Here is a 15,783-nt window from a genome sequence, read left to right as displayed (position 1 = left end):
AGAATCAAACCCAGGTCTCTCGCTTGCGAGGCGAGTGCTCTAATCGCTGAGCTACAGGACTCCACAGAAGCTTTTTAAATATGACCTGGGTTGTGGTAATGATGACCTTTCCACTATGTGAAACTGTGAAGAAATACTAAGCATCAGGAGAACTACTGGTGCTTTTCCAAGCGAGTTCTATTGACAGTTTTGGCACGGAGGAGGAGAGAACCATCTGAAATTCTCTTGTGTCAGGACAACAGTTGAATCGGGCATTGTTTCCAGACTTCAGAGTAGATTAAACACACAAGGTTAAAAGTGACCCGTTTCCTTGAAACGCAGAATGAGGAATAGATTATTTACCATGGTTGGGACATCAGAGGATAAAGGAAAATAATTCTTGCACAACAAGCTTTAAAGGGCAGTCTGTCAATTTTTTTAAAAAAAAATGATCATTGAGAGAAACGGGCAGAAGGAGCTTTTTAACAGAACCTGGGCTTGTGAATGTAAAATATCGATCACATTCACACCGTTGGCAAAAAAAAAACAGGTTTAGATTTACTCTGTGCTGCTTTACAGTGTCTAAAGTTTAGCATTTTAAAAAAAACGAGGCCTTAATTTTAAATTTAGATTCTGTAGTTAAAAATGAAGACTGAATTCAACAACTTGCTGAATTCTGGATGCTATAAAATATGACATAAGTACAGTAACTGCTGATCCACGTACTACTTTGCCCCAAATGCCAGACCCAGGTTAAGCAAACAATTATCTTCTCCATTTGTGCTAAAGCGAATGTCAAATAATAATGTATTTGTTTGGAATCTACAGTTTTTAATTAAAGAGCTGCCAAAGCTAACAGTGGATCCAGTTGGATTCTGCTTCCCCGGGGAACTGAGGTCTAACTGAGTTAATGCATATAACCCTTTGAAAACAATAGCCCATGTTTCTTCTCCCCCTCCTCCCAAACTCCATAACTTGATGGGTAACCTCAAGCAGGTTGGAGCTCAGTGGGCTCCAACCTGCTTGAAGTCCCCCGCCTTGCCCACCCCACCGTTGGCAGGCGGGCAGGCAGGCTTTCAGCCTCTCTGCCCCTACCCGCTGGAACTCTATTCCAGAAAGCATACTATCCTTGAAGAAAGCCTTTGCGTCTCTTTCAGTTTATCTGGTTTGTCAGGACTGTTTGTGTGGGACATCACTGTGCGCAATTGGCTGCCGCATTTCGCCCTCAAAATACAGAGTCAATCGCTTTACAATCTATTCTGTGAAGCGCTTTGAGATGTCTCAACGATGTGATAAGGTGCTATATCAAAAGGATTATTATTATTATTATCCGATTGTCAGGGGAGGGGGGTTCACAAACATTAGCTGCCAGAGTCTGGAATAGAAATAGCTGGGTCAATGTGAATATCGAGTCAAATTGAAAGACGTACAATGTACCATCAATGGGTTTCACAGTAACACTTTATTCAAGTCATGCCACCTCGGTCTCCGGTCTTTTATGTGACGATGCACAAACTGTTGGGGGCCCTTTTGCTTTCCTCCGTTTGAAACAAAGGCGGATCCTGCCTGAGTGCCAACTTGTTCAGAGTTGCCTGAATTACTTGAAAGAATGGCATTTGGGCTTTTGTTCGGAGGAGTTGCTGGTCAGAGAAGCGAGGATGAGAAAGGACCACCTTGCACCCGAATCAGCCACGCCACGCAACAGACCACAGCAAAGTCGCTTAGCAGAGTGCATCGGGCTCCAAATCTTCCCTCCGAATTGCATTTCACTTTAACTAGATCCTGGTAATCCTGTACTGTAAAGGTCAGCAGCCATCTAACCTAATCAATTCTATGCAACCATTTGAGAGTCTCGATAGAGCAGTCAATCATCTCTCCTCCGATAAAGGAACTGGACCCACAGGAACAGCTCATCCATTAGAAGTTGCAGGAGGCGGGGAGGGGGCGTTTGGGTGAAAAGGAAACATAAAACAGCTCTCGAACATTAGCGGCAACGACTACCACAGACGAGGTCGAGCAGCAGACGCTGAACTTTGCGAGCTGAGTTGGGGGGGAAAAAAAAACGAACTGGAAGGTTAAGAGAAATCACATCCTCAGCAAGAATCTCACAGGATTTGAGAAAAGCAGTTCACGGTTGGCTTCTGAAATAGTCTTTACCACAAGAGATGCGTGGTCTGCACCCAAACATTGCATTGTTGTGGCCTTTCTAATACAAAAAAAAGCTTCTGTGATTCTAAGGTACGAGAATGGAAATGACAAGTCAAAATGAACCTGCAGTCAGCGAAAATTCTACATTCACTGAAAACACTCGTCGCACGACACCGGCTTCAGAGCTGAACGACCTGTCTCTTTTTAGCTTGGTTCTTCTGAACCATCTCCATGACGACTGTGGCTTCATATAATGGAATGGGTTCATCCAACTGAGGCCTAAAAAAGGGAAACAGCAGTTTGTAAATGTCTAGAAAGTGCCTCCACCGAACCTTATACGCTTCTCTGCTAACCCACCCGGCCCCCAACTCGCAAACGAGACAATACGCACTTCTTAAAGCATTTAAAGAATTGTTCTCATTTTTTCCCACCAACCAATGTGTGTGTTAAGAACAATCGCGTGCGACTGGGCAAACATTGAATGTCTGATTTCCTTTGTGTATCGGGAAAACTACTGTGTAACACATCCCATCTTTGGATAGATTACATTGCAGAGAGAGAGAGGCCCTTCTGTCCCTGGACTAAACGTTCCATCACTGACTTGTTACACAAACTCTTTTCAGACTGATTTCGGGAAGAGCAAACTGGCAAATCTCACGATCTCTCCTGTAGCTCAAGGGTTAGAGCACTCGCCTCACAAACGATAGGACCTGGGTTCAATTTCCAGCCAGGGCGAAATCGAAACATAGGGCAAGTTTCCTTACTCCACACGCCTCTGTTTACCTAGCAGCAAGTAGGAACCCAGTTATCAGTTGATTTAGCAGAACGCTTTTCTTGGGTAAATAATTCCTTCAAAAAAATGATAATAATTTGGTCACTCAATCCACGACTGTTTGTGGGATGCTGCTGTACGCAATTGACTGCCGTGTTTTGCCCGCAAAACATAGTCAATTCATTTTATAGTATAGTCTGTAAAGCGCTTTGAGATGTGATAAGGTGCTATTTCAAATGCAAAGATTATTACCTGAAGATTCCACTGGACAGCATCTCCATCACATCCTTCAAAATATCTAAGCAACATGGTTCAGGCGCAATGAACCCGAATTGGAAAAACAAAATATCACACCAATCAATTGGAAAACCATGAGTTAAAAACACATAACATGTCCCCATTCTCTATGATGGGGTTGCAAACAAAAAAGGATCTATAGATCATAATAATAATCTTTGCATTTGATATACTTGTTAAAAGATTAATACAACACAAATATGTTACCATTTATCTTGAAATAAATGATTGCACACAAAATATAGTCAACCCACTTTACAGCATATTCTCTGAAGCGCTTTGAGACATCTCAACGCCATGATAAGGCGCTATGTCAAATGCAAAGATTATTATTATCGTTGTCATCATCACAGGGTATGACTGGCTACTTAGAAAACTTGTGCTTCCTACAAGATGAAGCTCTTAACAAACAGCATTTGTATAGCGCCTTTCACGTCAGGAGGACGTCCCAAAACAATGGGACGTCCTCCTGACGTGAAAGAATGGAGTCAAATCCTAATGATTTTAAATGCAAAATTGTGGTGCACAATGCAATTAATTATCATCGGAGATAATCATCACAAAATCTGTTTTAGCCCTCCCAAACAGTGTTATGGATCCACTGCAGAAACAGATTCTGTAAATTAGTTATTTGGTGTAAGGGAGGGTGGAGGGGAGGGAGGGTGGCCGAAGGCTAATTCTTCCTCTATTTTACATTGGTATGCCTATCACAATAGAGTGAGACCTTGATGCCATACAAAGTTTAACAGCTAGGACACTTCCAGCTTTGGTTTCATAAGAACATAAGAATTAGTAGCAGGAGTAGGCCATTCGGCCCCTCGAGCCTGTGCCCCGACATTCAATAAGATCATGGCTGATCTTCAGATCTAACTCTGATTACCTGCCCTATCCCCATATCCCCTAATCCCTCTGTTTTTTAAAAATCTATCAGTCTCAGCCTCGAAGATGTTCAAGGACTGAGATCTACAGCCTTCTGGGGCAGTGAATTCCATAAATTCACTACCCTCTGAGTGAAGAAATGTTTCCTCAACTCTGTTCTAAAAGGCTGACCCTTAATTTTCAGACTGTGACCCCTGGTTATAGAATCTCATACCAGGGGAAGCAGTCCCTCAGTGTCTACTTTATCAGCCCTTTAAGAATATTATATGTTTCAATAAGATCTCCCCTAATTCTTCTGTCCTCTAGAGAATACAGCCCCAGTTTATTCAGTCTATCCTCATAGGTCATTCCTCTCATCCCAGGAACTAACCGAGTGAATCTACGCTGCACCCCCTCCAGGGCACATATGTCCTTTTTTAAATAAGGACCAAAACTGCACACAATACTCTCGGTGCGGTCTCACCAAGGCCGTATACAGTTGCTTTATCAAAATGCACAAAGCTCAATTCTAAGGCTGGATACGGCTTCTCTCACCTGCCTTCCCTAACTGCCCAGCTCTGCCTAGGTAAACCTGGGCTTCTTAATCCGTTAACTCTCAACCCAAAAGGAAATGGCCACAGACACATTTTAAAAGTAGACACATCAATATTAAAATGTCAAAATAGAACCTGTTGTGCATTCAGCATCTGTGCCCCCGCACTCTGGAACTCTATCCCGCAATCCCGCTGCCTCACCCCCTCTCTCGCCTCCTTCAAGTCCCTTCTAAAGATCTTCCTGTTCGACCGTGCCAACTCCCAGTTCGGGTCAAAAAAAAACCCTGACTGTCCAGCGCCCTGGCACGTCTTTCTGACGTGAAGCGTGCTGTACAAGTGTAATTTGTTGCTGTCGTCGTTGCGATAAATAGCCCCGGGTGATGATGTGGGGTAAAAAGGAAAGGTTGTTCTTTAGAAGAGTCAACACAGACACGATGGGCTGAATGACCTTATTCTGTGATTTAAATTCCTGTATGGTGATGCAGGAAGGGTTCTGGATAGGGTATGCCTCACATTGCTCAATTTCACGTCAAATTGGAAACGTTTGAGCCCTCATTATCCTGCTTTCCGGGATCACTGATTGGCATCAGTTCGGTGGCCTGGGTTGCTAGGAAAGGATACGCAGGTATTTGCCTTGCTGTGCGCTTGACATTTGCCACACTTCTTCATTCAGGAAAGAAATGGTTGCTCCCTTAAGAAACAGCATTCGACTGTCCGGTGGATCCAGCTGAGAAAATAGGAATGAGCAGGTTTGAACACATATCAGGTAATAATCCAAAGGTAATAGTTTCACACTTCTGAACATTTCAATTGCCTTCATCCTTCTGCCTGTGTTAGTTTGGCTCAGCTGGTGATGTGCACATACATACATTGGCTACACATGCTTGGAATTCTGTAGCTCAGTGGTTAGAGCACTCGCCTGGCAAGCGAGAGGGCCCGGGTTCGATTCCCAAGTTTCCTTACTCCACACACCTTTGTTTACCTGGCAGTAAATAGGAACCCGGTTGTTAAGTCGAATAGCAGATTGCTTTCCGGGGGTAATAATCCCTTCAAGAACAAAATAATAATAATAAATTGGTCACTCAATCCACGACTGTTTATGGACACAGGTGTGCACAATTGATTAACTATTTTCACCCACAAAATACAGTCAATCCACTTGACTGTATATTCTGTGAAGCGCTTTGAGACGTCTCGAAGACGTGATACGGTGCTGTACCAAACGCAAGGATTATTATTATCAACATTACTTGAAAGAACATATGCAAAATATGAATGACTCCTTTTCCCTTTGGTATTCAAGCCTTCGTGGTCTTGCTCCTCCCTATCTCTGCGACTTAATAAACCTTGACCAATCTATTCGCTCCCTCTGCTCAGCGGGCACTGGGTTACTCTACGTCCCCTGCCCAGGTGTCTCAGGCCTTCAGTCTTTCTGCCCCCACCCTTTGCAGAGCTTCTCCCCCGGTGGCTCCCTGGCCTCCTTCTTGTAATAATAATTCTTGCATTCGATATAGCACTCTATCACGTCTTCGAGACGTCTAAAAAGAGCTTCACAGGATATACTGTAAAGTGAATTGACTGTATATTTTATGGGCGAAACGCGGCAGCTGATTGCGCACAGCAGCGTCCCATAAATGATTGTGGATTGAGTGACCAATTTTAAATTTTTTTCTTTGAAGGAATTATTACCCCCAGAAACTTGCCCACATTTCACCCTGCTGGGAAATCAACCCAGGTCTCTCGCTTGCGAGGCGAGTGCTCTAACCACTGAGCTACAGGACTCCACCAACATCTTCAAATTCCACCTCAAGACCTTCCTCTTTGGCCAAGCCTTCGGTCATATTCCTACCTCAACCCTCCATTCACCTCCGCGCCCTACCCCCTTGCCCTCTGCCGCCCCCCCTGTCCTCCGTTCCCCTCCCTCCCCAATTTTTCTCTTTGACCGTGCCTTCAGCTCCCCTCTTGACTCTCTACCCCCTCTTCGCTCCCTCCCTTCCCTCCCCTCACCCTGACCGTTTCCCCCCTGCTCGGGTCCTGACCCAACTGTACAGCGCCTTGGGACGTCCTCCCGACGTGAAAGGCGCTCAATAAATGGAATCTTGTTGTTGTTGTTGCCCTCCGCCCCCACCCTTACCCTCGACCTCCATCGATTCCAGACCCCAGTTCGAATGCAAACCCTTCACTGTCCAGCGCCTTGGGATATCCCCCCCGACATGCAAAAAGTTAATAACTTATAAAATGATCTGTTGTTACACAGGTTCTCACTTGGCCTCCTTTCCACTATCGGCGGCTGTGCTTTCAGCTGCTAGGCCTGAAACTCTGGAACACTCTCCCTCAATCCCTCTGCCTCGCTGTCAAGAGTTCTGGGACTCTGCCCCGCGTAAAGGGCGGTGTATAAATGCAAGTTGTTGTTTTCTGGGATTACCTGCAGATTCTCCTCTGTTGTTACCCAATGTCCTGCAACAGCCAGAAGACTGAGGATTTCGTGCTTGTGGGACAGATGCTGCTGTCCGTCTGGCTTATCTTCCTTCCCGGAGAGCTGCACTGTAACACAATAGCAAAGTGTTCGGCCTATCCCAATACACACCAGCGGATAAAGCATAAAGATTCCAAATATAGATGTTCTATCGCCAATGACAGGATCTCGCTGTCCATCTGGGTGGTTTAAAAATACTGATCACAACCATACACCCCAATCACACCAATCCTTGCCAGGCCCCACTGGCTCCCAATCACCGAACAGATCCTCTCACTTGTTTTCAATTGGCTTTATTCTTTCGCAACTCCCTACCTACCCGCTTATCCGCCACTACACCACCGGCTGCCTCTGCTTGGCTGGTTCCGGCCTCCTATTTGTCTCTCGTCCCCTCCGCTCCACCAGCCTTCAGCCACTATGCCCCGAAACTCTAGAACTCTCTCCCTCAATCGCTCTGCCTTGGCCTCTTCCTTCCCACCTTCAAATCCCACTTAAAGACCTTTCTTTTTTGTCGTGCTTATGGTCATCTCCCTCACACCCTCTCCCCTTAGCTCGTTGCCAGTCACCATGTGAAGTGCTCTGGGACACTACCCAGTGCTATATAAATGCAAGTTGTCATCGCTGTCATCCCCTCAAGTGGTTTTGTTGCCAAAATTCTTACATAATTCCTGTGTCCACCAAAAGGCTTCCCTCTCTTTTTTTTAATATTTGCAATGTCAAACAGGATCAGTAAGAAAAAAGAATTTGATCAGATCTGTTCTGTTGAGAGCACTGCAGTGTCAAGGCCACGAGCTAAAAGCTGTAACTTCTGAATATTTTCAAAGTCTACTCCTTTATTTTAAACAACAACAAATGACATCTACGCAGCGCCTTTTACGTCGGGAGGATGTCCCAAGGCGCTGGACAGTCATTTGGACCCGAGCTGGGGATTGGGATCAGGAGGTGTGGAGGGCAGGGAGGGTGGGGGTAGGAGAGTGATCGAAGACGCGATCGAAGAGGAGGGTCTGGAGATAGACCTTGAAGAAGGCAAGGGAGGGAGCGATTCGAAGGGACTATGGAATGGAGTTCCAAAAGGTGGGGGCAGAAAGGCTGAAGGCGATGGTGGGGCGGGTCTGATGGAGGACATGGAGAAAGCCGGAGGCCACTGAGCGGAGGGGCCAACATGGAGTTATCGAGTCACAGAGGTAGAGAGGAACAAGGCCATGGAGGACTTTGTAGGCGAGGACGATTTTGAACTCTATCCTCTGGGTGATGGGGAGCCCAAAACTCCACACACCCAGCCTTGGTCAAGAGAGTGAACAGGTTGCATCACACTCTGACTGCTTGCTTACTGTGGCTGAAGGTTGCATGGCTAATAATAAATTGGTCACTTCAATCCAAGACTGGGACACTGCTGTGGCAATTGGCTGCCGCATTTCGGCCACAAAATATACAGTTAATTCATTTTATAGTTTATTCTGTGAAGCGCTTTGAGAAGTCTCGAAGAAGTGGTAAGGCACTATATCAAATGCAAGTATTATTATGTGGTGCCAACTCCTGTACTGCTCTCTGCCTTTACCCAACAGCCTCAATTTCCCCATTCTCTCCTTGCTCGGCTCATCCCCAGGTATTGTGAGACTCTCTAAGATCTTCATCCTCTGGGAAATAAATGCAAGTTGTTGCTGACACTGCACACCGCTCCACCAAGGCACTATGCCACAGCGCAGCTTAGCAATTCGCTGTTTCTTTCATTCAGGCATCGTCAGCGCCTTGGGACCTCCTCCCGACGTGAAAGGCGCTCTATAAATGGAATCTTGTTGTTGTTGTTGTCCAGATCCAAAAATCAAGTTGACTTTACAGAGGAAGTTAAAACCACTGTTTTAACAACAAAATCCAACACTTTGTCTACTGACAATGTCGAGTGCGAGATATTTGAGCGTTTCACTGCAGTTTACATATCCAAATCCTTAATCTGAAACCAAATGAAATTGAAGCACCTCATCCCTGAATCCTTCGACAAATGGATGATTTGAAACACGTTCATGGATGATTTGAAAACAAGAGAAATTAATGGCAGCAGCATGTCACCAATACAAAAAAATGAAAGATTTACAAAGATGGTGTGTACTAAAAATGGAGCCAATGTGAGGAGTACACACCTCCGCAATCCACCACAATATCCACTCCCAGACCAGCCGTCTCTTCCAAGCAGGCGTCCACAAGGTTTGCCTTCTTCTCAGATCTGTCAATGACCCTGGCTGCGAGAGACAATCAACTGACATTAGACAAGAGTTATTGGTAATAAACAATAAACAGGATATAAACAAGAATAACAAATTACTTGTATAGCATCAGGAGGACGACCCAAAGCGCTGGGATCCACATCCGAGCTGGCGGTTGGAAGTGGAGGATGGGGAGGGTAGGAGCAGGAGAGTGACCAAAGGCATGGTCAAGAGGAGGGTCTTGAGAAGGGTCTTAAAGGAGACAAGGGAGCGCTCTGGGACACTACCCTGCGTGAAGGGCGCTGTATAAAGTTGTTGTTGTTCTGATCGACGGCTCCAGATATCCAGAAAACAACTCTGGCTTTGTTTATTTGGTTAGATTTTATGTTTTGTAGCGTTTGGAATCCTTTGCACGTTGACTTTCAGCAGGTTAAAATGAGATAAACCAGTTTAAAAACGGAAGGACTTTTGCCTCATCGCTTTGAAACTGTTCAGAAATAAAACATCACATATGGGTAGAAATGATGACTCATGAACTTAAGTGACAGCCTCAACTAAGTGAGACTGATCACCAATTGCACAGCCAGCTCTGAGGGTTTGGTTAAACAGGATAAACAAGTACAAAAATAATCAGTTGATCACCACATATATAGGGCTCAGCCAACTGATTTTAGTGATTTATTGACAGACCTACTAAATTTCTTAAATAATAATTGAATCACTTCAAGAGAATTCATGAATATGGCAATATTAACGGTTGAATGAGCGGATATCAAGCTACGAAGCAATCATTTATCATACTCGAGACGGATTATGTCCTGTGGATAATTCAGAAAACAACAACAGCAAACGTATGAACTGAAGACCAAGAGTACGGGTTTGGCTTGGCTTCGCTGACTCAGTCTCAGCGGGCTGCTGCATAAGTGGGTCTGAAGGAATAAATCGAGAGTGTGTGCGTGCAATTTACAATTAGACTTTGACTAATCCGTTAACAGTATTACATTTAGATATGTATCCCAGAGGCTGGTAACTTTAAAGGTAAAGGCACATGGAACCATCAACTCCTGCCCTATGTACAATTGCTTCTTCATCACTTTTGTTGCCCTTGCTCCCATCACTTTCAGAACCGTCTCCTACTCATGGAAGTCACCATGGTGCACCAGCCACCTGGAATGGTTCAGCTCCTACCTCTCACACCGTCTCCACTTCATCTCCACAAACTGCTTCTCCTCTAGCCCCCGCATCGTCTTGTGCAGCATTCCTCAGGACTCTGTCCTTGGTTCCCTTCTCTTCAATATCTCTATGCTCCCTCTTGGTGACATCATCTGCAGACATAGGGTCAACCTCCACATGTATGCGGATGACATCCAACTCTACCTCTCTGCCTCCACCCTCGACTCCAGGACTCACAGCTGCCCTGACAGAATGTCTGTCAGACATCAAGTCCTGGATGAGAGTTGACTTTCTACAGTTGAATGTCAACAAAACCAAGGCTCTCCAGATTAGCTTCCGTCAGCGCCTCCTCACCTCAGGCGCTGACAGCATCACCATCCATGGTTGCTCACTCCTCCTCACTGAGCCAGTCCGGAACCTTGGGGTCTTGTTTGACCCTCAACTCTCCTTTCTACCCACATCTACGCCTTGACCCGCTCTGCCTTCCCCCACCTCCGCAACATCGCCCGGCTCCACCACTGTTTCACACCGCAGACCTCTGAAACCCTCAACCCTCATTACATCCAGGCTCGACTACACAAACTCCCTGCTTATCGGCCTCCCCACTCCTCCCACCATAGGCTGCAGATCATCCAGAACTCTACAGCCCGTGTCCTCACTTTCAAAGCCCTCCATGGCCTTACTCTCCCCTACCTCTGCGACCTCCTAACCGCCTACCAACCTGCCTGCTCCATTCGCTCAGCAGGCTCCGGCCAGCTTCACGTCCCCCGTCTGGTCCATCCCACCATCGGCAGGTGGGCCTTCAGCCTCTCTACCCCCACCAGCCTGCAGTCGCTTTGCCTTATCCCCTCCTTTGCCTTCTTCAAAACCTGTTTCAAGACCCTCCTCATCGACCATGCCTTCCTTCACTCTCCTTCCCTCCCTGCCCTCTACCCTCCCGACATGAAAGGGGCTACACAAATGAAATTGTTGTTGTCGTTTTCTTTCTGCAGTTCTCAGCTAGTTTCTTTCTGCACAATCTCGGTGCTCAAATCCCTCTCTCCCCCTCAACCCAGCTATCTTGCTTTGTAAATTCAGACAATCACAATGTAAGAATAACTTGAAGCAGTGGGCAACATTATTATATTTAAGAAAACCCTCAAAAGAGATGTCTCGAAGACGTGATAAGGCGCAATATCAAACACAAGGGTTATTGTTATTATTATTCTTAAAGGATTGATAAGGCGCTATATCAAATGCAAGGATTATTTTTATTAATAAAAGATTTAAGTGAGAATTGCATATTTACCAATTGCATATTTTTACTATATCAAATGCAAGAATAATTTCACATTTTGATCATTTGCAGTAAAGTGAGGTTATTTTTGAAGTCTGCAGCCTCAATGTTATTATTAATTTGTATGAGCTTTTCAAACAGTTAACATGAAGCAACCAAGGCTGAGCCAATAATAATGATCCTTGCATTTGATGTAGCATCTTATCACGTCTTCGAGCCATCTCAAAGCCCTTCGCAGGATACACTGTAAAGTGAATTGACTATATGTTTTGTGGGCGAATGGTGCTTGACAAGGAATTGGCGTTCTATTGCTCGACCGAAAACAGAGCATGAGTCAGTGAGTGAATGAATCCACCAGCCCATGAAGTGGAAACAGCGTCTGGTGGGTAATACATCTCTCCAGATGCACCAGACACTGAAGCTGTTCCATTCCAGTCGCTCCATTTGTTTCCCGAAAGTAATTATTTATGTTAAAGGGCTAGTGTCCTAACAAGACCTTTCACCTCTCTCATAAACACGACTGGGTAGAAAGTGTGATTGACAACGAAACTGCACACTTCCATCTGTTATTACAAAGATTTTTATACCCATTTTTCCTCTTCTCTCTGGAACTCATTTTTACTTCAACTGGGTTACAGTCCTTACTGACAGCCTCAAATATTTCATGCAAGTCATCTTGATAGCTATTGGCAGGGTATTCATCCCAGGAATCATCTGACACCCATGTACGTGCATATTCCAGCGTGTGCTTCTCTGGATAGTCACCGTATCGCTGGATAATTTTACCCTTCCCTCACATAGGGAGCTGAGGCTGATTGCATGGCGATTGCCCTCACACGTCTCTACCTCTCCGATTTGCTTACCCCTCACTCCACCACCCGCTGCCTCCGCTCGGCTGGCTCTCTCATCCCCTCCACTACCGGTGGAGGTGCCTTCAGCCACTACGTCCCGAAACTCTGGAACTCTCTCCCTCAATCCCTCTGCGCTGCCCTCTCCTTCCCCACCTTCAAATCCCAGCTGAAGACCTTCCTTTTTGATCGTGTTTATGGTCACCTCCTGCCTCCATGTCCCCCTGGCTCGAGGTCAGACTCCGCCACTGTCAAGCACTCCAGGATGCTACCCAGTGTGAAGGGCACAATATAAATGCAAGTTGTTGTTGTTGCTGTTGGTTGCTGGCTGAGCTAAGTCAGTGGATCTGGATTGAAACCTACCCTAGAGTTTTCCTTCACTAAACTAATCTGATATACACAGGGAGGCTAAGTGAAGGGAAGGCATTCTTGGGTTGGGAAGAAGATAAATCTTTAGTATATTTCGACAACTGCCCTCTGATTATTTATGTAAACAATGATGTGGTGAGGAGAAAATGCATGGCCCATCAGAGGAAAGCTGGGGGTGGGGGAGGGGGGGTGCGGGGAGAGGGGGAACAACAATGAGGGGGAAGAGGGACGAGGGTGCATGGTTTGTTAGGATCAGTGATAGCGATAAATCACCCAAAGTAAATAAGCAAAGTCAAGAAATCGGGACAAAATATTCCAAAATGAAATACTCTATCAGTGCAATCATCATTTTCCCAGCAGAATATTCTTGGGCACATAAATACGAAGGGTAAATACTGCTGAATTAGGTTATGTTGACAAATGAGCACTGCTATGAAGAAAGACTTGATCATCAGTCACAGACGTCTGCGCACAACAGGCACCAATAAAATCCTCCAGATAAATTCTAAATCTTCCTGGACCAGACAGAGTCCCAATGGTTTGAATAATTACAGCAGGGGGAATAATGAAAGGATAGAAATGTACGTTTTTACAGATTCTGCAGTTAGCTGCGATTTGAACACAGAAGTTTTACAGAAATTGAGATTCAGATTCCTCTTAAACAGCGACTTACCGACTAAAGGTTGTCTGATGCCTTCCGAAATGCAGCCATAATTAGAGCAAGGGCATGGGGAGTCAAAAGAGAATAAGGTGAGGGCCTGGAAAATGATGCATCACAGCAACAACAAATTACATTTGATTGCGCCTTTCACGTCAGGAGGACGTCCCAAGGCGCTGGACAGTCAGGAGATCTGCACCCGAGCTGGTGATTGGGTTCAGGAGGAGGGGAGGGCAGGGGTAGGAGGGTGACTGAAGGCGCAGTCGAAGAGGAGGGTCTTGAGACAGGTCTTGAAGGAGGTAAGAGAGAGGGCGAGACAGAGGGACTATGGGATGGAGTTCCAGAGGGTGGGGGCAGAGAGATTGAAGGTTAATGGTGGGGCAGGTGGATGTAAAGCAGGCCGGAGCCCGCTGAGCAGAGGGGAGCGAGGTAGGAAGGAGCGAGTCCGTGGAGGGCTTTGAAGGCGAGGACCAGGATCTTGATCTCTATCCTCTGAGAATGGGGAGCCAGTGAAGACAATTCAGTCGCGCAACATTACAGCATGATTCAAATCCTGCAGTCTAGGTGTAACAAACATTTTTACAGAAGATTAGAAATCTAAATGGACGATAGAAAGAGCATCTTAAATTTGTAAACCAGCACATTTGCCCATGCATTTAACGGTGATGCATATTTGCCCATGCATTTAACGGTGATGCATATTTGCCCATGCACTTAACAATGTGAACAGAGATTATATTATAAAATCAAATAATCATAATATAATCACTGATTAATTATTTAATTTTATCTTAATTGATACGACCTGAGTTTTGATCAGAGACCGACTTGGAACGCAGGCCAAAAGATGACTTGGGAGGACAGACAGTGGAGGTGTGAAATGTCAGAATTAAATAGTCGGTACTGAGTGACACTTTAATAGTCCTTGAACTATTTGCAAACCAAAATATAATAAAAATCTCCCACAGATGGTTATCCGAGGCGAGGCAGATCCCTGGCTGTTTCTTTTAAATAGTAAGGTAAATAATAAAATAATAATAATCCTTGAATTTGCTATAGTGTCTTATCACATCTTCGAGACGTCTCAAAGGGCTTCACAGAACATACTGTAAAGTGGATTGATTGTTTTTTTTGTGGACGAAACGCCCCAGCCAACTGTACACAGCAGCCCCACGAAGAGTCATGGATTGAGTGACCAAATTCTTTTTATTTAATTTTATAGGGAATGTGTAGGGAATTGTGATGAGGAGAAATGATTTCACTGGAGGAGCAGACATTGACTTTAATACAATATCATTGATTTCTATGGTTTCTGCCAAAAATGTTTGTTGATGACTGAGGGAGCAGTGAGCAGCACATCCCCTTTTTGGGATATATGTTCTTTTTCTCTCGCCATCAGTCTGAGCTGAATTGAAAACAGGACCCAGAGAAAAAATAAATAAAAATAAGTTGATCACTCAATCCATGACTGTTTGTGGAACGCTGCTGTGCGCAAATGGCTGCCGCTTTTCACCCACAGAATATACAGTCATCCACTTTACAGTAAATTCTGTGAAGCACCTTGAGACGTCTTGAAGACCTGAGAAGCGTTATCCAAATACAAGGATTATTATTATTAGATCAAAGGCCAGCGTTTAATCCACTGTGTCAACCTGGTTAGAGACACCTTATAAATCCATCAAGAAAAATTCTGTTTGCACAGAACAAATCTCTAGCCTATGTGTAATGAGAATCCACACATACCAACTGTAGGTCTCAAACCTTCCAGATACTGTTTGTCCTTGAGGTTGCTGGCAGTAGAAATGACTTTGGCCCCACGGTGATGAGCCAGTTGAATAGCAATGGTGCCAAATGGCTGTAATAAAAAAAACAGGACAGAACAAACAGGTCATTATTATTCAATAATCACACCATAAATTATTAAAAACGCATGCCTATACTGTTCATAATAACAACAATCGTTGCATTTGATATAGTGCCTTATTACATCTCAAAACGTTTCACAGGATATACTGTAACGTGAATTGACTGTATACTTGTGGGCGAAACGTGGTTGTCAATTGCGCACAGCAGCGTCCCACAAACAGCCGTGGATTGAGTGGCCATTCATTTTTTTTGGAAAGAATTATTACCCCCGGCAAAGCAATCTGCCAATTGACTTAACAACCATGTTC

The 15,783-nt window shown here is 44.9% G+C and overlaps 1 protein-coding gene across 2 annotated transcripts in view; it reads right to left on the bottom strand.

Moving 5' to 3' along the window:
* Positions 1-1,422: 1,422 nt before the first annotated feature.
* cryzl1 (crystallin, zeta (quinone reductase)-like 1) overlaps positions 1,423-15,783 on the bottom strand; it is a 44,004-nt gene continuing 29,643 nt past the window's right edge. The window contains exons 9-15 of one of the 2 annotated variants that reach the window (XM_042334382.1): positions 15,353-15,464; positions 13,625-13,645; positions 9,223-9,321; positions 7,034-7,152; positions 5,230-5,335; positions 3,152-3,197; positions 1,423-2,406 (exon numbers count right to left, since the gene is read on the bottom strand). In XM_042334382.1, coding sequence (XP_042190316.1) covers positions 2,307-2,406; positions 3,152-3,197; positions 5,230-5,335; positions 7,034-7,152; positions 9,223-9,321; positions 13,625-13,645; positions 15,353-15,464 — 603 coding nt within the window. In that variant the 3' untranslated portion in view covers positions 1,423-2,306. The remainder of the gene's footprint in view (positions 2,407-3,151; positions 3,198-5,229; positions 5,336-7,033; positions 7,153-9,222; positions 9,322-13,624; positions 13,646-15,352; positions 15,465-15,783) is intronic. The other variant, XM_042334383.1, reaches the window with a different exon arrangement.

Source organism: Callorhinchus milii, unplaced genomic scaffold (assembly GCF_018977255.1).
Source record: "Callorhinchus milii isolate IMCB2004 unplaced genomic scaffold, IMCB_Cmil_1.0 Scaffold4, whole genome shotgun sequence".
In the NCBI taxonomy this organism is placed as follows: domain Eukaryota; kingdom Metazoa; phylum Chordata; class Chondrichthyes; order Chimaeriformes; family Callorhinchidae; genus Callorhinchus; species Callorhinchus milii.
Note: the sequence above shows the minus strand (reverse complement) of the source record. Positions and strands in the feature narration are given on the sequence as shown.